The sequence below is a fragment of the Mastigoproctus giganteus genome, chromosome 10 (assembly GCF_048544385.1).
Source record: "Mastigoproctus giganteus isolate SK-2022 chromosome 10, ASM4854438v1, whole genome shotgun sequence".
Taxonomy (NCBI): domain Eukaryota; kingdom Metazoa; phylum Arthropoda; class Arachnida; order Uropygi; family Thelyphonidae; genus Mastigoproctus; species Mastigoproctus giganteus.
In genome coordinates this window covers 125,735,742-125,761,862 of record NC_143584.1, presented here as the reverse complement: position 1 = coordinate 125,761,862, position 26,121 = coordinate 125,735,742, and the positions used below count along the sequence as shown (strand labels likewise).

The window sequence follows — 26,121 nt, the reverse complement described above, 5'->3', positions numbered from 1 at the left end:
TAGTAATCAGTAGTTGTACTGATACTTGATAACACAAAATAATTTTCGTTAGTTCACTTTTTATATGTGGTTTTGTATGCAAAATTGTTATATATTTACTTACAGAACTTTTTGTTAGCCCTCCTTGCGCTGTGTTCGTGGTTGTTATTGGTGGGGGAAAGTTTTCCTTGCCATTGGAAGCTTCGATATTGAGATGGCTTAATTCTCAAGCCATAAGTCCAGCTATGAACATGTGTCTTTTCGGTCCTTCATGGTTAACTGTCTTAACTACTCTGATTTTTCACATTCAATTTGAAATAACAATCTATCATGCTTTTAAAAATTGTATAACTCTGCAATTCATTGTTCAGAAATTTGGGATGTTATAGGATGGGGGATTCCTAGGAAAGCTGCAAGATCCAAACCGACACTTGCCCCTGTATTAACCCGACTCCTTTTACCGAAAAGCACTTTCCTTTTCAACAGTCTTTTCTTTATTAATTAATTGAATTTAGATCCTGTGTTAATAGTGCAAAAATAAAACTCTTCTGTCACAAACAGCTAAACTTATACTAAGGAAGCTAAAACCGAACAAAAAATAACTATCATGTTGCATCTTTCCTTTCCACTCACCCGAACTTTGCAGTTTAGAAATTTATGAGGTCACATGCTTTCTGCATGGAGTGTAATTCTTGTTTTATATGTATTCCTGATCCACATCTATTGCATTATTAATGTTAATATCTCGAGAATTATATGTTTGTTATTTCATGTCAATTGTTTTTACTTGATAATTACCATGTGTGTAAGTAATTTATTAGTATTGCTATTTGTTGCATTATATTTTAAACGTATGTTCTTATAGCTAGTTCTGTAAGCACCTATAGCTAGTTCATTTGTAGCTCCGGGGAAGGATTGTCATTCTCAGTGTAATTCTGTTCATTTTAGGTGGTACACCTCGACATGGCCATCGCTAGGCCAATGTATGTGGTATGCCTCTGGACAAACCTGCGACCACTGGCCTGTTATTATTATTATTATTATTAGCCATATGGTGCAAGGAAGCCTGAGGCTTATGCTGCACCAGCCAAAAAAAAAAAAAAAAAAAAAAAATCCCGAGTTACCCTGAGAGAGAGAGAGAGAGAGAGAGAGAGAGAGAGAGAGAGAGAGAGAGAGAAGAGAGAGAGAGAGAGAGAGAGAGAGTAGAAAGGAATCACCAAGAAAGAGAAGAATGATAATATCCAGCTCAGGACCCTGGGTGTGCCAAGCCCATACTCACCAGATATGAGCCCCTGGGGTCAATATGTTTCCTCTATTGTATGGATTCCTGACCAATAGCTAACACACGGAATTAATAATTGACCTTTCGTGGAATGGTTTTGTTTTATTAGCATTAGCATTAGCATTAGTAGAGGCATATGATGCAAGAAAGCAAGCTTATTCAGCATCAGCCAAAAAAAAAAAAAAAAAAACACACCACTCCCATTTCATCCCTCCATTCGTTCGAAATACCTGTCCAGTTGAGCCTTAAATTTGTTTAGGCTATCAACTTCAACAACAAGTGACGGAAGTCGGTTCCACCAACCAACCAACCACCCGCTGGCCAAAGGCAAATTTCCGCACATCTATCCGACATCCGTCCTTCCTCAATTTGAATTTATGCCCTCTCAGGTGATTATTTTGAGCAAGATGAAGAATCCCATTGGCATTGAGCATGCTCAAACCATTCAAAGCCTTATACACCTCTATCAGATCACCTCGCCGGTGCCTAGTCTCCAGACTCTGTAATTTGCAAAACTTAAGCCTTTCTTCGTAAGAGCAACCCTTTGTTCCATTCACTAATCTTGTTGCCCTTCTCTGTACCCGTTCCAGCAGCTCTACATCCTTCTTGAAATGAGGCCTCCAGACCTGTATACAGTACTCAAGATGTGGCCTAACCATTGCCTTATACAAGGGAATAATCACCTCCTTATCCCTGCTAGAAAAAATTCCTGTATATCATTGACAAGACACCATGAGCTACTCTTGCAGCTCGTCTGCACTGCTCAGAGAACTTCATATCTGCCTGCACAATTACTCCCAGGTCCTTTTCATTCTCCACCACTGTCAGTGTAGTACCGCAGAGTTGATATGTTGCTCTGGGGTTACAGTTTCCCATATGTAGTACTTTACATTTGTCAATGTTAAACTTCATTTGCCACCTCTCAGCCCATCTGTTCAACCTTTCCAGATCCTGTTGCAGCAGCATAGCGTCAGTAGTGTCCTTAACAACCCTGCCAACCTTTGTATCATCTGCAAACTTGGACATTAAACTTGATATCCCATCATCAATATCATTCATAAACAACGAATACAACAACGGACCCAACACTGAACCCTGAGGAACTCCACTAATAACATTAGTCCACGTTGAGCAGTGTTCATTGATTACCACTCTCTGTCTTCTGCCACTCAACCATCCCCTTATCCATAGCAGCAATTTGCCTCCAATGCCACACTGCTCCAATTGTGCAGCAGTCTTCCATGTCCAACAGTATCAAAAGCCTTTCTAAGATCCAAATTATGTTGTAATCGAACACCTGCTCCACCCATTTATGTAATGGTTTCAGAATTTCTGGTTTTATAAGATCAGTGGAAAAAATAAAATGATATTGATTGATTAATTGGTGAAATATTCTCCCCCTTTCTCTCTAAACTTTTAGAGATATCAATTGATTGTATTTAAAATATATAATTGTAATTATAAATAATATAATATAATTCTTAAATATTTTTTATTTATTAAATATAAATAATTATTAATTATTTCTTTCATTATTAAATATAATATAATATAATATAATATAATATAATTCTTAAATCATTATAAATATGTAATTGATTATATTGTATTTAAAACTTTATTTTAGTTAATCCCGTATTTATCTTAGTGCCGTTGGGAACTAGATTAAAAGGAATGTTGTAGTCGAAGTTTGTTGTAAGTTTTTGTTGTGCATTTTTCCGTTTTATTCTTAAATCATTGACATGGGGAAGAAAAGAAAGCAAGTAATGGAATCTGAAAGTTTAAAAGCAGTTCCTGATGTTATACCAGTACTCAGGAAATCGGATGAACCACCCTTAAAAAGGTTAGAAATATAAATGCAGTATGTTTCTTAGGCTGCATGCTTGTTTAGTGTAATAAGATGACTACTCAGTTGCGATAGCACGTTATGTCTCGCAATGATGAACTGTATTTTTTGCCTATTTTTGTTCTCGTATTAATGAAAAAAGTACTTATTATTAAAATAAAAACGCTGAAAAAGCCCACTGAGATCGGGAGCAAGATACATATTAATTCTGCCCTTTTAAATACATTTGGTCGATGTCTGAGAAATGTACTAAGCTAAGGACAAAGAGAAATGAGGACAACTCATCGGAAACTTTCTCGTAACCTTTATACGATAGATGGGATACCAGAAAAATTTGAAGTTGTAAGTGTGAGCTATATACTGCTAAGTGAAAGGAAATTGAAAGAGTTGTTTTGTAGTAGAAACTGATCCAATCATCTGGAGCAGATGAAATTACGGAAAATTCTCCATATATATATTAAAAGAGTAAAGCAAAGCAAACCTTTACCTATGAATATGGGATATCTCTGCAGGTTGGAGACCTGCAAGTGTTTTCCCCATTCACAAAGGGGTTTCGGTGGCAAAATCAGCAGTTACAGACCTGTAAGCTTGACTTCTCTTCCAATGGTTAAATATGTAATACAGAATCATCTTGATAGGAGTAAAGTTTAATGGTAATCACAGCACACGTCCATGGTTTTCTGTGCTTTGCTGGATGGTGGTGGTGGTATTGTCACATTTCATTTGTTATTTGGTTTTTAGGAGCATTAGCAAAAATCCTGTGTGATCTACAGTGCCGCAGTAACAAAGGAGTTGGGTGCAAAAAAATAATTTGACATATACAGTAGGCACTGGTTATTAGAATTGGCTGCTTTATAGAATCAAAAAACCAATTCAAATTGTTAAAATGCATAAAATTTTTGACCATTGCATGATTTTTAAAAATCATGCAATGTAGATTGTAATTTTCGGGAAATATGTATGAAGGAAGATTGCTCCAGAAAACAGAAGTCGAATGAATAAACGAGGAAGAAGAAAAGCTGGTTCTGTGAGTTTGAAGTTGGATAGTAAAAGGATGTTGCCTGGTTGCAGCATGTGTTCGGATTGCTTTGTAAGAGAGAGCAGGAATTATTAGAAGTCAATTCAGAAGAACAGTGCCCAGTCAGCGAGTGGTTCATTGTTGGAATAGGCTTCCATCTGTTGTTGTGGAACTGGATAGTTTGAATAAATTCAAGGAAGACCTAGACATTCTTAGAGGATAAGGATGAATGAAGTCTGTTTTTTTTTTTTTTTTTTTTGGCTGATGGTATATAAACTTGCTTTTTTTCATCATTTGCTACTACAACTACTACTATTACAATAATACAACAGTGAGTGTGCCTGGAATGAAGTTTCTGTAATCTGCATTAGCATTTGTTTCAAAATATCTGGATTAATTACTCATAGTGGTGAACTAAGTCACGATACCAATCACATTGAGGAGTTTAATCATTGGGTAGATGTAGATGGCGACCTGCAAGTTATGAAAGCTTTAACAGATGAAGAAATTGCCTAGTCTGTTACTGATAATTTTGCCAAAGAGGAAGAAAATGAAGATGAACCCAAACAAATTCCATTTACAAAATGGCAAACTTGTGAAGTTATAGCCATCCTGAGGAGAGCATTGGAAGAAACTGGTGCAAGTGATTATGAATATAGATGTTATACAATATTGAAAAATCTATAAATAGACTTTGCAGTAATATTTCAAATCCAGCTAAAATAAGTTACTTTTAAATTATAATTATATTGCAAAGTGTTATGTTTAGTTACTATATCTATATAATATATATATATATATATTAATTAAGTTACATACATCAGTGTAAATATATTTTTATTTTGATAACTTGTGGATTAAGGTATGCATGTTAGCATTAATTTATTTTTTATTTGCCAAAATGCAGATAATATTCTTCTGTTAATGTGTGATTTAATTTTGCTAACTGGTATGGGAATAAAGTTTAAGTTTATACTTTATATCTTTATTTTAATTATTTAAGTCTGGGGTAAAATTCTTCTGATTTTCACTTATTAGAATTGCAAGGTACAGGGCAGAGCCTCCCCTAGTATCAGGTACAGGGCAAAGCCACGATTGTTGTGCCAGATGCTTTATTGCTTTCTGATTGGAAGATGTCATGTGCTTTTTTTCTTTGCATTCTTTATTTTTCTGTGCTTTATCATATTTTTGGAGTAACTCGTTATTCACTTGATTTTTTTAAAATTTCATATGGATTTTTTTATGGTATACGAAATTTGTAAAGACAACTGAAGTGTGCTTAGTTATTTTCGACAGCACCATCTGCTTTTGCAAGAAGTGCGATGTTTGCCTTGTAATTGGCTGGTAGTAAAGTATACCAGCGAACTCTAAGCTGTATGGATTCTTTTGGCATTGCCTGAAGTGCCAGTCAGTGCATTCTGTTTTGAAAAATAGTTACTTTGCAGGTGCAGAAATTTCACTAATCAAAATTCTATGTGTAATCTGTTACTGGGCAACCGAAATTTCACTCATGACAACATTAGAGCACTTGTCCTTAGCAATGTTATTATCAGTTGTTGACGATTGTCAATTTTTTAGAGAGATTTTTTCACGGAAGCCTCCGCAAGAACCAATTAAATTTGGAGGCCCAAGTCACACAGTCCAGATCGATGAATTGCTATTAGCGAAGGCAAAGTGGAATTGGGGAAACAAAGGTGGATATTTGTTATGATGTCAAATTAAAGCAAGGGTACATTGTCTTTATTGAAAAAGACAGTGCCACCTTGCTCTCAGTGATAAACGATGTTATCGTTGCCTGATCAATGGTATCTGACAGGTGGAATCAAATGCGGATCACAATTATACCCATATGACTGTAAATCACAGTAGAAATTTTAAATATGCAAATATAGATTTACACACCAGATATGTATAAAACTACTGGAAAAAGAGCTAAGAGTGTTTTTAAAAGAATGAGTGATACATCAAAAGATATGGTTGCAAGTTATCTGGATGAATTTGTTGCCAGAGAGGTATGGCATGACATCTGAAGAAGCATTTTGAAATAGTTCTTCACTTAAGTGAAAAGAACCGTGTTAGTATCCATGTTTTTTTTTTATCATTGTTAAATTAACCAGATCAATTCTTAGTTATTGTTGTATTGATTTTTTAAAAAATATTCATTTGTTGTTTTGCTTTTTTTTTTAAGCATTTATTTGTAGATTCATAAAATCGTTCAAATCGATTTTTTTGTTACCATTGTTGTATTGCTTTTTTTTTTAATATTTGTTCATGTATTTATTAAAAGAAATAATCTTAATCATAGTTTTTGAATATGTGTCTGTCAGTTTTGTTTTGTTTAATTTAGGATTTTATTTTGAAAACCAGAACAATATTCCAGAATAATTCTTCCGCATTATAATCGGTATGACGGAACCACCATCGTGGCATCTAATTCTTCCACATTAAGATCAGTATTTGAATGAAATCTTTAATTCTCATTGACAGGAAGTGAGACAACAATTGTCACTTCCTGTCAATGAGAATGAAGTGACAACAATTGTGGCATCAGCCAATCAGGGCCGTGATGTCTTACAGCAGCAGGAGGCTCTGTCCTGATACTAGACTAAGAAAAGTAGAATAAAAAAAATTCAGTTTACACACATGATCATATAAACCAGTGCTTACTGTACTTAGATTTCAGAAAAGCTTTTGATACTGTTGAATATTAAAGACTGCTATACATTTGGAGCAGTGTGGCATAAAGGGCAAGTACTGCTATAGATAAAGGGATGCTTGAGTTTGTTTGTTTGAGTTTTATTGGCGCATCAGCAACTATGGCTATAATGCACAGGATGCTTGAGTGGGAGAAGAGTGAGTGGCTATAAATGGGTACTTCTTTTCTGGGACTAATGTTATTAGTTGACTACCCCATACTTCAGACTAGACCAATAGTTATCATCTGAAGATGGAGTTTGGCAAGAATCCTGAAATGTCACAGGCTAACAAATTAGTGTAGTGTTGAGATTGCATTATTTATGAGTGTAATAAAAATTATTTGTTAAGAAGTTTCATCTGGCATAATAGCATTATTTTATTATTATTATATACACTGAGTGATCACTGTATTATGACCACCTACCTAATATTTCATAGGTCCTCCTTTTGCCCTCAGTACAGCAGCTGTCTGACGTGGCATTGATTCAGCAAGGCATCGGAAGCGTTCGGGAGGTATGGCCAACCAAGCTGCATGTAATGCTGTCAGCAATGGAGGTGATTGGTGTGTCCAGATGCCTGGTATGCCTTTCCATAATGTCCCACAAGTGCTCTATGGGATTGATATTGGAAGAGTTCGGAGGCCAATCGATATGCTGAAATTCAGAACTGTGTTCCTCAAACCATTCCTGCACAACAAGTGCCCGATGGCTTGGCGCATTATCATCTTGAAAGACGCCATTCGGGAAAAAGTGTAACATAGCGGGTGTACACAGGCAGCAAGCAGTTGACAATAGCAGAGACCACTGATACGTTGTTCTACATGCACCAGGGGTCCAAGTTCCTGCCAGTAGAACATGCCCCACACCATACAACTGCCTCCACTGGCCTGCACTTTTGATACCATGAATGATGGATCAGGAGCCTCATGCTGTTGATGCGAAATCCTCACACGACCATCCACAGTGTGGAGTAAATAATGTGACTCATCCGACCAGCACACCTTCATCCAGTCTTCTAATGTCCAATTTGCATGCTCTTTGCATTAGGCAAGTCCTTTATGCCGATGAACCTTGGTTAGAAGAGGATGGTGTGGGGGGGTCATCTGCTGGTATAACTCATTTGTGCGACACATGTTCATGCCATATATTGTTCTGGGTTGGCCCATGTTGTATTGGGTAGTCAACTCTTCAACAGTGCTGTGCCTGTTCGCCTGTACAAGTCGTTGGACCTGGCGCTCACCTCTAACTTCAACCTTTCACTGACCTTTGCAGTGTTGCTGTCGTGCTGTTGTTTGACCATTTTGACGCCAGTCCTGGTATACTTAATTACGGTGGCTCTCGAACACCCATCAGTTCAGTCGTTTGGGAAATTGAGGCACCAGTTCGTTGAGCTCTGTCCTTTATCAAAGTCCAATACATCCTTCCTTTTACCCATCATGCCCGGAATTTTACTACTTACTGAACCACTGACACCTTATCTATGCTACGTAGATCGACTAACTGCACACTCTCATACCTCACGTGTTCAATGGGTTGCATTCAGTTTTCATAAGGGTGGCCATAATTCAGTGATCACTCAGTGTATATATCAATATATATAATATAAATTTTACTCTATGGATAGAAACCATGTAAAGTCCTTTCCCAATTGTAAAAAAATGACTTACTTACTGAAGCTTACTGATGTAAAGATGAGTGCTTACAAAAAAGGTGGTTTCCTTCCTCTGCAATTTGTTTCTTAATAATTTTCAGATGGAGGAAAACGCTTTTTTTTTGTAGGCTATCACATTTTGTGAATGCATCTCTTTCATATAATTGTAATATTATTAGACGTTTCTGCATTTGTCTTTTATTGCTTGAATAAAAGCCAGAAGTGATTGGTTTACTAAATCAATCTCAGTTGCTAATAACAGAAGCACTGGTGTTTTGTTTATTAATTCTTCATTCTAATTTTATGAAGGCTTGTATAACAGTGTCCATTTTATATTAATATTTATTACGAGGAATGAAAATGTGGTTACGTTACTAAAGCCATTAAGTGAATTAAATACAGCAAATTAATTAATGCTATTTATTGTAATAGGCTATAGATAAGGCATGATGATGTTTTGCTCATATAAATCTAATCAGTGTCAAACAAAAAATTATTAACGTAAAAATAAGATTAAGAATACAAAAGAGAAAGGCCAATGCAACACTGACCCTGAAGGAGTGAATGCATGCATGACTCCTCGCCAAGAGTCACATGCTCATTTTCCCAAAAAGAATGAGCATTACACTGTATTTAAATAATAACACAAAATACCATAAATAGAAACAGCTCATAAGCGCTGTACCTTCAATGGCCACTAGCACTTGTGAACTCCATAAAAGGGTCATCATTCAATCACTATTACAGCCAAATATCAGTGAATGTTTTGATATACACCCTAGATGTTAAGATAAATACAAACCAAATAAACATAAAATATGTTGTGGTTACTGCCCTCTATAGAATAAGTAAGGAAACAACAAACAAAATGCAAACTGAATGTCATCTCCTACAATCAATTAATCCAAAACAACATACAAATAATCAACTGAAAATTAAGAAATACAGTAGAATCTGGATAAGAAATTCCCACATAATGCTTCACCAGTGGAGAAGACTAATGTTACTTATTCTCGGTGGATACCACCACCCAGACTGCACCATTTCGAAGCTTGTAATGGTAATGAATAATGAACAGAATGTTAAGCAATTAGAAATCCTCAGTTTAAAAATGTTTCCGATAGGCAGAGTAAAATATTTATAAATTCTGAAATAATACTTAAAAATGATCTTTAACTTATATATTTGATAATTGAGAGCTATTAAGTGCTCGATAAATAACTTATATATGTATATCTTTTCATTTGTGTAGTTAATATTTCTTAGAAGAAGTTTCTAAGAAGTTTTCCCGTATTAGAAGTTCTAAACCTCCAGTCCCTTGGAAACTTCTTATCTGGGTTCTACTGTAATAACAGAAGTTTATTTTTTTTAATTATTATTTTTTTTTTGTTTCTGTCATTTATTTAATTTTATTTTTTTTTGTATCTTGTCCTACCTATAATCCTATTAACAGTATTAATTATCTCTATTTATTTTGTGGTTCAGATGTTTCTTAAGTTCAATTCAGTGCTATTTCATGTTTCAGGTTACTTAGAATTAACTGTGCATTCTTTTTCTTTTAAATAATATAGAGTAAGTGGACTAACAAGCAACGAGTGCTAGTATTTTCTTCTCGTGGGATCACATTCCGTGAAAGACACCTGATGTTGAACCTTAGGATGTTACTTCCACACTCGAAAGCAGGTTTCTAGAAAACAATTTTTATTTTCTTTTGACTTACTAATTTTGTTGTTAATTAATAGCTGCAGTTAAATAATATTCAATAATCCTCTAAGAAAGGTAAATCTAATTATAACCAGTTATGTATGCATTTTTTGTTTATTAACCACAGTTGGGAAAACTTAATATACTGGTTTTATGTTATAAAATTTATGCATTTTCATATACACTGAGTGGACAGAAATCATGGGATACCTACCTAGTAATGGATAGGCTCGCCTTTCGCCCGGAGAAGGGCAGTCACATGGCAAGGCATTGAGTCCACTAGTTTACGAAGGCGTTTCACAGGTATTTCCATCCATGCTTGCTGCACTACTGTCCATAATTCCGTTGCATTTCTGGGTGGAGGATCCAAAGCTTGAACAGACCTTTCACAGCCTCCCAAAGATGCTTCATGGCGCCTCCGTAGCCAGGTGGGAAGGAGCAGCAGCAGTGCGTAGCACACGCTTCTTGATTAGACTGGGGTTCAAGCCCGTCACCACCAAATACGGAGGATGCGGAAAGGTCAGGGAATGACCACCGCATATCCCGGAGCAATATGGCCTTAGTTGCTACTGCTCCTAAAAACCAAATAAACAAACAAACAACCAAAGATGCTTCACAGGGTTCGTGAACAGGAAGGCCATTCCATGGTGGTAAAATCTACGGAATGCTCTTTGAACTATGTTCTAGTCACCATGGCTCTGGGGGAGGCATATTTTCCTGCAGGAAGTCCATTGCCCTGTGGGTGCACTATGACCATGAAGGGATGCAGATGGTCTGCAAGGATGGACACGTAACCTGGACCATTCAGAGATGTGTCTAGACGTACCAGAGGTCCCAACATGTGCCAGTTGAGCATGCCCCAGACCATTACTGACCATCCACTTGCCTGAACAGTTCCTTGTTGACATGAATGGTGCATAGCTTCATGCGGTTTCCACCAGATACACACCTTCCTGTCCACTTGAAATAACTGTAAATGGGACTTATCAGATCAAGATACCCGTCTCCAAGGTCCAGTGCCAGTGTTCTTTTGCCCAGTTGAGGTGTAGCATCCTGTGTTGTGGTGTTAGCAATGGGACTCTGGCAGGTCGGTAGCTCCCGTAACCTTTTTTTACCTAATGATTGCCTGATGGCCTTGGTGGAGATGTTTCTGGCACTTCCCTCGTTGAAGTTAGCGGTGATTTATACTCTCCAGTTGTCTGAAACAATGCGAGACAGACATCAACGGCCATGTTCATCCACCACCTTTCTCCATCCACAGCACTGTCCATGATGAGATGTTATTCTGGAAATGGCGTATTCCTGATGCATTCTTGATTCTATCGAACGGGGATAGTGCAATTTCTGTACCATCTCCGCGATAGAATGACCCATGCATCAGGCACCCACTATCATTCATCTTTCAAAGTCTGTTAACTCAAAATGTTTATCCATACTGACATCGAATTACCGTCTACTTGAATGCAGTGTATCTATATACCTATCAAGCCGTGGGTTCGTTCTCTAGCGAGAAGTGACATCGTCGCATTGCCCAGGAACCAGGTATCCCATGAATTCTGTCCTTCCAATGTAGTTATTGTCGTTGGTTTTATGATGCCTCATCATCTTATGCCATGTTGTGCTAGTGTATTCTATCTGTACAAGTATGTTTGTGGGTTGATTTGCATGCTGTGTGGAAAATAAACTCAGAATAGCTGCCTCTACCTGAGATTGGCTAATTGAATAGGTAGTTGGAAATTCCTTCAGGCTTTGATAAATTCAAACCCAGACTTCTCCAAACAAGTTATAATTAAAAGGGGCATTCCAAAAGTTTTGTCAAATATATATAGTTCCTGTAATTCCAGACTCGTGAAATTTGGATGGCATGTTAAGACTTCTAGTCACCACCCACAGTTATGCATTTTCCCCATCTGTTTCAACATGAAAATCCCTTTGTAGAAATCTGTATTTTGCTTGTCAAACCACTCAGTCACTGCTTGTTTCAGATGTTTGTCATCCACAAAATGCATTCCATGAAGATGCTATTTCAATTTTTCAAACAAGTAAAAGTCAGATGGGACCATATCAGGTGAATAAGGTGAATGTGACAAAGACTTAAACCCCAGTTTTGTTTCTGTTGGTGAGGTGAGGTGTTGTCATCCAACAACAGCACTCCTTGGGACAGCATTCCTCCTCACTGCTGCTGCTTGATGTTTTCTCATAATTTTGTTTATAGAACTATGTAGTACCTCCCCCATCACAGTTTTACCCTTTTCAAGGAAATCAATAAGCAGTTCTCCCAAACAATTCCAGAAGACTGTCAACAGAAGCTTCCCAGCTGAGGCCTTTACTTCGAATTTTTTTGGTGTTGGTGACCTAGCATGTTTCTACTGCATGTTGGCAACTTTAGATTCTGGATCAAAGTAGTGAACCCAACATTCACCAGCAGTAACAGTTCGGTAAAAAACTCTTCTTCCTTCGGAGTGGCACGCTCCAAAAAAGACCTGAAAATATTCACTCTTGACCCTGTGACTGTCACTCAGTATTCTTGGAACCCACTGGCAAGACACTAGTCATGTATAGTGAGGGAAACCTCTGGTGCCGTTTGACACTAAACACACACACACACACACACACACACACACACACACACACACACACACACACACACACACACACACACACACACACTAGTCATGTATAGTTACTCATGTTGGATGGTGTGTACTGACCCAGGGCTAATCTTTACTTTATTGGCTATCTGTTCAATAATAAAATAAACAGGTAAATGAACAATCATAAAATAAACATGTGTTTATTTTAAGGTCTTGAGTTGGTGCATTTTCCTTAGTTGCCAATGTGCCATAAAACAGCAACTAACCAACCAGTGGTCTTCCATAACTAATTTATGTACCTTGTTGACCATCTTTGATGCACTCTTGGCCATGTTTAAGTTCAGTAAACTACCTTCAGATTGTATGCTCTGATGGTGTCATCATCATTCTACTCTTCTGTTTGGCACGGGTTGAGTCCCTATTTAGATGTCTTCCTCCACTGTTGTCGATTTCTTGAATTTTGCATCATTTGTTGATAACTCTGAAAGCCTGTTTTCCTTTAGGCATTGGAGCCATTCCCTTTTGGGTCTTCCTGGTGATCTCTTATCTCCAATTCTTCCTGTCAGTACTACATTAGGCAGCATGTGTTGTTTCATCCGGTTCAAATGTCCAAACCACTGAAGTTGTTTTTTGTAGATCTGCTCTATTATTCTGCATTCAAAATTTAGATCTCTCCTTACTTGTTCATTAGTTTTATGTTCTCTCCAATTTGTTTTATTGATTTTCCTTAGACATCTCATTTCAAATGACATTATTTTTTGCCTTTCTTTCTTATTTATTCTCCAATTCTCTGATCCATAAGTTGCTGTGGGTATGATGACAGTTTCATATAGTTTAATTTTTAGACTATTTGAGATTTTATTGCTCTTCCATATGTTTTTGAGTTTGTTCATGTTTGTCCATCCGATGTTCAGTCTGTGGTTAATTTGGTCAATATTAGGTTTCCGGTTATTAGAGAGCCCAGGTATACAAATTTTTGTACTTGTTCTATTTGTTGATTTTGGATGTTTATGTCTTCTATGTTTTTTCCAATTTGCATTACTTTGGTTTTATTTATATTAATATTAATTCGATAATTGTTGCTTGCTTTATCGATGTTTATTAATATTTCTTTTAGTTGTTCTTTGGTTTCTTTTAAAATCACAATATCATCTGCATATTTTATGTGGTTTATTTTTTCCATTTATTATTGTGCCTCTTTTTTCTTCAGTTGATTTCATTAGTTCTTCTTGGTAGATATTAAATAGATATGGGGATAAAGGGCATCCCTGCATGACTCCTTTCTCTATTTCAAATTTCTCTGTTTTAAGGTTGTTGAATTTTGCTGTTGCTCTTGTATTTTTGTAGAAATTATTACCAAACATGATTTCATGATCAAGTGGGATTTTTTTTGTAGTAGCTTCATTAAATTTTCTCCGTTTACAGAGTCAAATGCCTGCTTGAAATCGATGAAGCACAGATCAAGAGGTTTCTTCTTATTTCAATATTTTTCTGCAATGATGTTTAGTGTGAATATTTGGTATTGTTGATCTGCCTTTTCTAAATCCTGCTTGTTCTTCCCCTATTGTTTCTTAATATGTTTTAAGTATCCTATTTTGTAAGATCCTTATAAATATTTTATATATATATGGTTTAAACGGGTAATGGATTTATAATTCTGACAATTTTCTTTATCTCCTTTTTTGTGTATAAGTACTATTATTCCACTTTTCCAGTCTTCTGGTATATCACCTGTAAATAAAATTAGATTAAACAATTGTGTGAGGTGTTTTAACATTGCATCGCCTCTGAATTTCCATAGTTCTGCTTGGATACCATCATTTCCGGGTGCCTTGTGATTCTTCATTTGGCTAATTGCTTTCTGAACTTCTTTTGCTATCGAGGGTGCTTTATCTCTTCTATTATCTAAGGCAAGAGTGTTTTTTCCTTCCCCTTTGAACAGGGTTTGGTAATATTCTTTCCATATTTTTTTTAATTTCTTGCATGTTTCCTGTTTTTATATTGTTTTTATTTTTCATTGTCAGTGTTTTAGGGGTGTATGTTTTAGAGAGTTCCTTTATAACCTGGTAAGTTGTTTTACAGTTGTGACATTTATCTGCCTCTTCGCACTGCTTTGCTTTGTCTTCCAACCATTTCCTTTTAGCAGCTTTACATAGGTTGTCTATTTTGTTTTTTATGGCTTTATATATTTCTCTTTTGTTTTGACTATATTCTTTGTTTAGGAGGTTTTTCATTTGTCTTTTTTCCATCCATACATCTAAAATTTCTGCTGTAATCCAAAGATTATTTGGTTTTGGTTTTGTTCCCAAGGTTTCTAAGGCTGCATCTTTAGTCATTTGTTTGGTGTTCTCCTATATATTTTCCACAGATAATGAATAGTTTATATCTTTTAATTTTTCTTGTAGTGTTTTCCCATAAATTTCCTTTATTTTATCTTCTTCAAATCGTGATATATTTAATGTTGCTCTACTGTTCTTTGGCTTTGTATTTTTAAATTTTCATTTAATTGTTGCTGCTAGCAGTTCATGGCCGGTGTCAAATCTGTACTTCTAAGAGTTTTAACATTTTGTTAAAACTCTTAGAAGTCCAGTTGTTATTTATTAAAATGTAGTCAATACAGTTTTTTGTATTTCCATCTGGTGATGTCCATGTATACTTATGTTAAGATCTGTGGTAAAACAGTGTGTTGATGATGAATAGTTTATTTTCTTTGCAGAAGTTCAAGAGTTCTTCTCCTTGCTCATTTCTATTTCCTGTCCTGAACTTTCCTAATACATCACTGAAATCTGTCAAAAAGCCTCCAACTTTTGCGTTAAAGTCTCTCATTATTATTAAAATATCTTTTTTGTTTGTGTTATCTGTGGTTTCTTGTAGGTCTGAATAGAAGGCAGCTGTCTCTGTATCATCATGTGAGGAGTCTGGGGCGTATACCTGGATTATTTTTGCAAAGATTCCTTTTTCTTTACCTTTTATTCTTAAACTTATCATTCTTGAGCTGTGTAGGTGAATTTCTATTATTGAATTTAAGAGATATTTCTTTACTATGAAAGCGACTCCTCTATGTATGTTGAGTATGTTTCTCCCTGAGTAAAATATTCTTCCTTCTGTCATATCCAGTGTTCCTTCTTCTGTCCAATGTGTCTCTGACATTCCTATGATATCCTATTTGATCTTTTTCAATTCTTCTACCAATTTTATTTTCCCGGTCTTGTAAAGAAACCTTACATTTAGTATTGAGAGATACGTTTGAGTTTTGGCTGACCATATAGCTTTCTTCACAGCTGTTCTCCCTGGTATAAGAATAGCCACGTCGGTTACCCTGGATGCGGTAGCATGACTGTTTATCTTACAATGACTGAAATCCACAGGGTTTAAGGCAAATAATGCAGCCGGCTTGTCATTTCTCTACTGCATAGTCCACAATTTAGATGGGAGTTCGCATTTTGAAATGATAGTATATTTCAGTATCTTGGAAGAGTGACAGACTTCCATTGTTGCTGAAGATAGATCCTCCATCTTCACCTGTAACCCATGCAGGGGCCCATCCCAGGTACTCAGCCGAGCCTGGGGTTTTTTTACGTGAGGTATGTTCCTCCTTTCTCATCTGGGCTTGGGACTGGCAATGGCAGAGTTCTGATGGTATAGATTTACCATATAGATTGGTCAATGTTGAGCGATTTTAGGTAATTCCATGTTCACCTTTGTTAGGAATTTTATAACTGCTCGCTGCTCAAATTTTACTATTTTTGATTGATTTTTAGCAGACTTCAGAATCATATCTGCCAAAAAGGAAACAATAAGTTATATGGCTGAAGTTTTCTACAGATACTACTAAGACTATTTCCTATTACTGTGCTTCTTTGTACCTATCTAGAGTATGTGTTTGACAAAACTTCTTGAATGCCTCTCGTAGCCAAAACCACTATTGTTATGGAGGACAGTTATGAATAATCATATGCAGAGGAGATCTAGGTACTCATGCATGTCTGGATTTTCGGTTGGATTAACTTTTCCTTTCTTTAAATTGCTGCTAATCACTCTTACATTCCCTCCTGCTATATCACAGTTTACATACTGCTTGTTTGCGGTAGTGTTTGTATTTTTTTATATCCCCCCCCTCCTCAGAGTTGCACTCTGTTCTCCCGGAATAATTCTATTCACTTCAGATGTCTTGGGTGGAGTTATCTATTATCAGGTATTTCAGTGCTTGAGAAGCCTCATCAAAAAAACTTCATTGCTCTTCAAAGATTAATGTTTTGTATGCTTTCAAAGGTGTGATTTTTGATTTTGCTATTTAAAATTGACTTTTAACTGATACTGTAATTAACAAGAAAGTAGCATTTCCAATTTATGACAAGGATAAACTTTGAAAGCTGCCTGTTTAATATAGGTTTATATATTGAAGTGGTCACAGACCATTTCTTGCATATATACACAGATGTTTAGCATCGAAGCATGGGGTCTACCTTGGAAAACAATGCCGATTCCAGGAAAAGAAAATTCATGCATGAATTTAAAATGTCTAAAGACAGATTGAAAGAAAGAAAGACAGACAGAAAGAAAGACTGGGTGGGAAGGCGGCTGGAAATCAGATGGACATATCTGATTTATATGTTTCTGTGCATTTTGTGTCTGTGTGATATGATTTTATTTTACCATGTACTGTACATAGTTTCAGCATCTCTTTAAATTTAAAATGGCCTCAAAGTGATCAAGTTAGTCAGCAAGTGGTAATAACACATAAGCCAAAGAACTATGAGAAAAACTTGTTATTAGAAATTAAATTGGATATTCTAAAAAGACTGGATTTGGGAGAGTACTGACTAATCTGTGCAAAATTTTTGATTTTGTAGGATCTGCCATCAGAACCATAATAAAGAACAAAGAAGAATCTTAATGTGGCAAGGTAGCAATTCCATTAAATGCAATGAAATTAAATCGATCTAGACCTTCAGCCATGACAGAGATGGAAAGATTGTTAAATTTTTTATAGAAAAGTAGAATATCCCTAAATTCTGATAATTCAATAGAAGACAATTAATTAGTTTATTTGAAGATTTGAAGACAAATTTGCAGGAGGAATCCAGAGTAAATGTTTCTTTTCCAGTAATGGCACTGAAATGGCTGTTTGAGCATTGTAACCTGCATAGCATTTCTACCCAGGTGGAAGAAACAGGCTTCACCCCTTAACAGATGTTTAGCATCGATGCATGGGGTCTACCTTGGAAAACAATGCCAAAGAACTCTTATTTCCAGGAAAAGAAAATTCATGCATGAATTTAAAATGTCTAAAGACAGTTTAATGGTGATACTGGGTGGGAAGGCGGCTGGAAATTTCATGTTGAAGCCCCTGGAAAACTCCAGTTTAACTTGTTCACTGCTGGAATGCAAACTTGCATTCTGGCAGTTTTTCCTCAACATAGATATGCATCCATTCAATTGTGGTCAATAAATGAGAGCTGTAAAAGGAATGGCACATGAAGTGAACAACTGAGCAATATTGGCTCACTGATTGAACCATGGGCAATTGCATTATGGCTGGGATTTTATTTAGCACCAATTGCAGTCTAGAGAGTGCTATAAAAGATATATACATACCTTGCTCACAGTTCTTTGCTTATGCTGAATCTGTTTTATCTAGTTTAGTATTATTTCTTGCTTATGTTGAAGTTATTTTATCTAGTTCAGTATTTTCCACAAAAATAAAGGTAAAAGTTTTTGAAGATTATGATTGCAGAATTTTAATTCTTTAGTTTGTGAAAACAAAACATCATGTGTGTCTACTTTAAAAAATTTGTGTAAAAAGTCTTTCCTATAAAATTTTACCCTTAATGGTTGTACTAGAAGGACTTTATTTTTTATAGAATGCTGTCTGGCACTTTTCTATAAAGAAATTTGCAAATCATCCGTCATATATTTCTATCTTTTGAGTGACTGGAGTAGAATTCATGGGTATTATAGCCTGTGTTTATATTGGTACTGTAATCATTGTGGTTACAATACCAGTATTATAAGTTTTGAGCCTTTAATTTTTTTGTGACATATTTTGAGTCTTTGGTAGGATGCTATAAAAATGTATGTTTAACATTCATTTGTCTTTTAAATTAAATTAATTACAGTGCAACCTTGATATAACATGCCTATTCATACCGTGGTTTCATATATACCGTGGGGATGATCATATCCTCCAAAATTAATTATGAAAAAAAGTAGTGTTCAAAGAACTAGCACTTTCATATTGGAAACAGGAAAATGTGAATACTGTACGTCTCGTATCTACTGTATATCCTACTACTGTATTTCCAAAAGGGGAAATTAGTGAAAAATTGGCTGCATATTCAGTTTCAGAATAATTTTTGTGAACAACAGGACTCATCAGAGACTAAATACTGTAGACACAGTTTCTCTCCTCAGCTAGAGATGCAATAAAAGAATATATCAGTGGAACACTAATTATAAACAGCTACCTCTGGAAGGGAATACAATTATTGTTTGTCACGTGTGTTCGTTACATTAGTTAAAAAGGAAATTTTTGTAAACAACATGTGACATCCTTTCTTTGACTAGAATTTACATTTAGGATAGCAAAAACTGCTAAGGGCTCAACTAGACAAAAATATACATGACCTGACAAGCGATTTATGGAGAAATCGCGTAACTTCTCTTCAACACTATGATAGGATAGTTTGGTTTTGATTTCTCAAAACATGGTAAATTCAAGGGCCAGCAGATATAAATACACTTAAAAGTTAATAAATCACTAGGACTGAAGTAATGGCCACCAAGAGAAAAAATTATACAGTTGAAGGAAAGTTTGATTATTGCCATAACAAGATGCAGCAAGTGTCGTATTCCAGAATAAACAAACCATGGTTGGTTGAAAGAGGAAGAAAAATTGCATTCAATAGACTAGAATCTGAAGTAGTCCTCCAAAGAAAGAAAACACACTTTGTGAAAACAGTGATGTGGACCAACGTTTATACAAGTTGTTACTACAGAAGCTCGGTGAAGTACCCTGATAAATGGAGTCATTTTGAAAGTACAGGCACTTAAATTACTTTAGTGGAGATGACACATTTAAACCTTCTGAAGTGTGCCTTTGGAGATGAAAGGCATAAGATATCTCAGATTAGTCTCGTAGGCAAATCTGCATTTGGTGACATTACAGCAACAGAAGCATTTCCTGAATTTCTGCGTAGTCTTATTTAATATGGTGTATTCACAAATGAACAGCTATTTGTGTGCAAACAAGACTGGAAATCACAAGCTAAAGCCATTGTACATCGGCAAACATCAAAGTCCCCGGTGTTTTAAGCACATCAACATGAAATCTGTACCTGTGATTTGTGAAAATAACACCAACACTTGGATGACGAGTGATATTTTTGTGTCATGGGTTGAAAGTGAGTTTGTACCATTGGTGAGATGCCACTTGCTTTCCAAAAAACTTGAAGAAAAGGCTCTGTTACTGTTGGATCACTGCCCAACTCATCCATCAGCTGATTCAGCCAATGGATCAGGGCATTATTTGAATCTTTAATGGCTACTATCATGATGAGCTACTTGCTGGTGTTGAGAACTCAGAAATTCAAGTTCTAGAATTTTTGAACACATTAACACTGAAACAGTGAAACTGAACATTAACGTACTTGGTGGCAGTCTTGGAGCAAATGTCCCGGCTGCTGGTGTTCAGGTGAATGCAGAAGCTCCATTTGCTTGTTACCTGAGTGATGAAGAGATCCCAGCCTCTGTGAGCAGTGAGAAGACAATCAACAAACGGAAGGCCAGTGACATAGATAGCGACTCAAGATTATGCTGATGACTCGTGTAAAGAAAAAGCACCAGAAATTAACAAGGTGTGCTTGAAAATATTAATGAGGTGATGATGGCATGGTTAGAATATCAGAATGGTGTGAATACCTTCATTTATTGTATCTGACCATGTTACATCCTTGCTCAATGTGGAAGCAGGAGGGAAGCAGGAACGGGACTTTATATACTTTCATAATGAGAAAGGCAGTGGTTGAATATTTCAGGCTGGAATTTTGTACAGAGGGCTGGCTATGACCTTATACAAGACTGTTAGTATACATGGTGCAAGATTGATTTTCTATGCCACCACAAAAAATGTGGCCATTTTTAATTTTATTATTGGTATATCAGTTCATTTGGAATAAAGTTAAAATTCTTCTAGCCTTGGTTGGCCGTATTTAGTATAAAAAGATATTTATTTTAGCATATATTTTAAATAAGCTACAGTAGGTATATACAAAATGTATTAGACAATTCAAATATTTAATATTAAAAATGCTTTATCAGATGAAAACATTGGTAGCAAAAATGTTTAATCAAATTGACTGTTTTTAAACACTATAAGGAAACTAATGTGAATTTGGGAAGTTTAGACAATTCAGAGTAAAGATAAATTCCCAAATCTTAAAATGAATAAAGTATTCCTCGGTTAAAAATTGAATTTTATTTACTTTTTTTTATTCCTGGAATACTTTTTTTGTTAATATTGATGAAATTATTATGTAATGAAACTGTATTGTTATTCAGACACAATTAAAGTGACTGCCATTCAGCTATAGAGCAATGGAAGTATAAATTTTAGCTTGTCAGTAGAAACTACCAACAGACTCTAGACTTAGTAAATTCAGTGTTTTTGTCATTAATGAAAATTATGCACGATACATTAGAAATATAACTTGAAGTAAGGAGAAACCATTAGGCAGCTCAATCACACTGTGGAAGCGGTGATGGACCTTGAGCTGCCTATTACTTTGCTCCTTGCTAAAAAAAGGTATTATTTGTGATAAATTATAAACTATAATATACATTGTAAATTATAAATGTAAATGTAATTATATAATTACTTGAACAGTAGCACCAGGCGCCTCCGTAGCCAGGTGGGAAGGAGCAGCAGTGCATAGCACACGCTTCTTGATTAGACTGGGGTTCGAGCCCGTCACCACCAAATACGGAGGATGCGGAAAGGTCAGGGAATGACCACCGTATATCCCGGAGCAATATGGCCTTAGTTGCTAATGCTCCTAAAAACCAAATAACAACAACAACAACAACAGTAGCACCCAAGAAATTTACTGTTGTTGTTTGTGCCAGAACTGTATAATACCAGTTGTAGTGAATTATAAATTATAATAATCATTGAAAAATAACTCCCATGAAATCATACAAAAGTTGGTCATACAAAAACTAGTACCAGTCATTTTCTACATTAAGTGAAAATAATCCTATAAAAAAAAAATTGCATAACAAAAACTGCCATTAACTTTAGCAAAAAGTGTATTTATCTAGAAAGCACTGTTAAAAATTGGTTTAGTACTAAATACAAATTAATGCTTATATGAATTAAATTTTCATTTTTAGAATGCAAAATGGAGAAGAAGGATTCACTTTTTGCAATAAATGAAGTAAGTATTAAAAAAAAAATTGGAATAATATCAATGGAAAAGATTCAATTCATGATTATTAATATTGCTTATATGATTTCTTGTTATGATGGTTGTGATACTCAGCACATTATGGTAGTATGAATACAACAGTAAAAATAAAAAGTGTATATTTATGAAAAAAAAAAGTAATCATGCAGAATGTTTAATTAAATTGCCTTACAGTAGGTTACTCCTAACTTATTAAGCTTTAGCAGTTAAATATTATTTAGTGAAACTACTATTGTTGCAAAACAAGCTTATATTTGTTGATGTGGCACATTTTGGCCTTGGCTGTCCTTGTGCCCTTAAACAATCGTTACCAATACTTGTTAAGATTTGCTAACTTGTTACCAATACTTTTTAATATTTATCCCATTGGGAATTTGTCCAATGTCTTCTTCTGTTAAAGGTAAGCACTGATGGCAAGGTGAGGTGACTAATCATGCATTCACATAGCATTTATTACACCCTGTAGCATACTTCTCTTTTTAATTTATCAACTAATGAACGCATATTCATGAAAACTGTACAGTTATTGGACCCACCTGGTCAAGATGCTGAGGCTTTTGCCATTACTAATGACTTCACACAGCATATTCATTTACTTGCTGGAATACCATACAATCCTAATTATGCACCCAATACTCTTGAGCTTTTAGTATTATTATTAGTAAAGCCGAATGATGCAAAGAAGTTTTTTTTCAATCGGCAAAAAAAAAAAAAAAAACATAGTTTCCTTTCCAACTAGATAATCATCCAGTTTTTCTTTAAACTCAGTCAGATTCACTAACTTCTTCTCGAAGTACGCCAATGAAATAAAAAAAACTTTAAGCAGCATTTGATCGTTGTTTCTCAGAATTTGCAAAATATGATAAAGTGTTTGAAAAATTTTGTTCTCCATTTCGTGTTTACATTTCCACTGTCCTGGAAACTGCAGATGGGAAGTAACTGATTTATAGTGCAACAATAAATTAAAACACATTCACAGCACAACATCAAAAATTAACTTTTACAATGTGTATGTGACAGTAGAAAAGTATCCCAAATTAAGATTTTTTGCACAAAAAATTGAGTGCCTTCAGAGCCACATACGTTTGTGACACTTTCTTTTCAAAAATGAAATGTATTGAAAGAGATGAAAATCTGGAAAATCAATTAAGATGTGCAACTACGAATATTGAAGTAGATTTAAAAATATTGAGTGAAAGCAAAGAAAAGCAAATATCTCATTGATGTAGATATATAATAAAAATGAATGAATAAAATAAATTTTTATGGCATTTGATTTTGTATTTTTTAAAGATTGTTTTATTTTATGTGTGGCTAGTGGAAAATTATAGTTAGTCAATGTGGCCCGCAGAACTATTTGGGTTGGCCAGGCTTGTTCTAGATCTCATTATCACCCATGAACCAGATGACATAATAGGGCAGACAGTACAGGAACTTGTAGCAGGAAGTGATCACGGAGTTCTACAGTGGACAATGAAGAGAGAGCTAGCAGTAGTTAAAGGCAAAGGAATGGGTTATAATTTCAGAAAAGGAATTTACGATGCTTTAAGGTGCTACGTGGCCTTTATTAACTGGGTAGATATCACGTGGAGAGCGAATACAATTGAATTATAGTTTAAAACATTAATCACAGAAGCCTTGAATGCATATACAGGCATACCTCGATTAACGAATAGGATGCGTTCCACGAAATTACTTCGTTAAGCGAAACTTCGTTTTCAGAGGTAAAAATACTATGGCCAGAATAGGGATACGTTCCTACGTAAAGAAAATGAAAAGCTTTTTTTCGAACAAAGAAAAGTTTTATTAAATAAACAGTCAATTTACATACAAAGTGAAATCACATTTTAAAATATGAGGTTCAGTGTTGAACTTCATTTCTAATTTCTTGGATGTTATTTTCTTCTTCTAGTACAACTTCTGGCCATATTTTGCACCAAACTCCATTTAAACATTTCTTAGTGACTTCTTTCCAAGAACTATCGATGTTTTCAATTGCGTTTTTAATGGTGTAGTTTTTCCAAAAAGTTTTAACTGTCATTTCCTCTTTATCCTCTAGTTCAGTTAAATTGCTTAAAATTCGACGCAGATAATAAGCTTTAAATGATGCTATTACTCCCTGATCCAATGGTTGAATCAGGGAAGTTGTGTTTGCTGGAAGAAACACAACTTTGACAGGAATGCATGTGTCCAACGTGTTAAGATCAGTAGGATGTCCCGGAGCATTGTCTAACAACAAAAGAGCATTTTCTTCAAAGTTGTTTTTTTGACAATACCGTTTTACTCCAGGACAAAAGTGGTTAACAAACCAATCAGTAAATAACTCCTTGGTAACCCACGCTTTTCTATTTGCTTTCCATATTACAGGTAAATTCATTTTTATGTTACATTTTAATGCCCTCGGATTTTCTGAATGGTAAACTAATAACAATTGTAATTTATAATCGCCAGAGGCATTTGATCCAAAGAGTAACGTTAAACGGTCTTTGGCTGCTTTGAACCCAGCAGCTGATTTTTCTTCAATAGAAATGAAGCTTTTTGTTGGTAGCCGTTTCCAGAACAAACCGCTTTCGTTAACATTGAACACCAAATTTGGTGGAAATTTTTCACGTTCAATTATTTCCTTTAGTTTTTCTGGAAACTTATATTTGCAGCTTCTCCTGTTAATTTTACACTATGAATCCTGGCCCGTTTTTTAAATTTCTCGAACCAACCACGAGAAGCCCCAAAGGTTTCCGTAATTTTTTCAGTTTGTTTAGATTTCAGGTGATTAAACAAAAATAATGCTTTTTCTTGAATCACCATTTGACTTAAAGGCATATGACATTGTGACATATCATCTATCCGCAAACTTAACATTTTCTCCATTTTTTCTAAAATTGGATTCCTTAAGCGAGTTAATTTTGCCACTGTAACATCTGTACAATTCTGAGCAGACTGTTTTATTTTTTCTGATTGACTTAGTATGGTTGTTAAAGTTGATTGCGCTAATCCTAAAGAATGTGCCACATCGGATTTTCTTTCGCCGCTTTCAACACGTCGTACGATATTTAGTTTAGTTACCAAAGAAATTGCTTTTCTTTTCTTTGATTCTGATATTTTAATTTTAATTTTGTAAATTTTATCCTCTTTATCCTCTAGTTCAGTTAAATTGCTTAAAATTCGACGCAGATAATAAGCTTTAAATGATGCTATTACTCCCTGATCCAATGGTTGAATCAGGGAAGTTGTGTTTGCTGGAAGAAACACAACTTTGACAGGAATGCATGTGTCCAACGTGTTAAGATCAGTAGGATGTCCCGGAGCATTGTCTAACAACAAAAGAGCATTTTCTTCAAAGTTGTTTTTTTGACAATACCGTTTTACTCCAGGACAAAAGTGGTTAACAAACCAATCAGTAAATAACTCCTTGGTAACCCACGCTTTTCTATTTGCTTTCCATATTACAGGTAAATTCATTTTTATGTTACATTTTAATGCCCTCGGATTTTCTGAATGGTAAACTAATAACAATTGTAATTTATAATCGCCAGAGGCATTTGATCCAAAGAGTAACGTTAAACGGTCTTTGGCTGCTTTGAACCCAGCAGCTGATTTTTCTTCAATAGAAATGAAGCTTTTTGTTGGTAGCCGTTTCCAGAACAAACCGCTTTCGTTAACATTGAACACCAAATTTGGTGGAAATTTTTCACGTTCAATTATTTCCTTTAGTTTTTCTGGAAACTTATATTTGCAGCTTCTCCTGTTAATTTTACACTATGAATCCTGGCCCGTTTTTTAAATTTCTCGAACCAACCACGAGAAGCCCCAAAGGTTTCCGTAATTTTTTCAGTTTGTTTAGATTTCAGGTGATTAAACAAAAATAATGCTTTTTCTTGAATCACCAT

General features: G+C 35.3%; 1 protein-coding gene across 1 annotated transcript in view; it reads left to right on the top strand.

Moving 5' to 3' along the window:
• The first annotated feature begins 2,938 nt into the window (after positions 1–2,938).
• The window catches only part of LOC150079271 (ribosome biogenesis protein BRX1 homolog), a 102,263-nt gene continuing 79,080 nt past the window's right edge, over positions 2,939–26,121 (top strand). Inside the window, exons 1-3 of the mRNA XM_090383014.1 lie at positions 2,939–3,103; positions 10,042–10,155; positions 22,161–22,204. Coding sequence (XP_090239140.1) covers positions 3,004–3,103; positions 10,042–10,155; positions 22,161–22,204 — 258 coding nt within the window. The 5' untranslated portion in view covers positions 2,939–3,003. The remainder of the gene's footprint in view (positions 3,104–10,041; positions 10,156–22,160; positions 22,205–26,121) is intronic.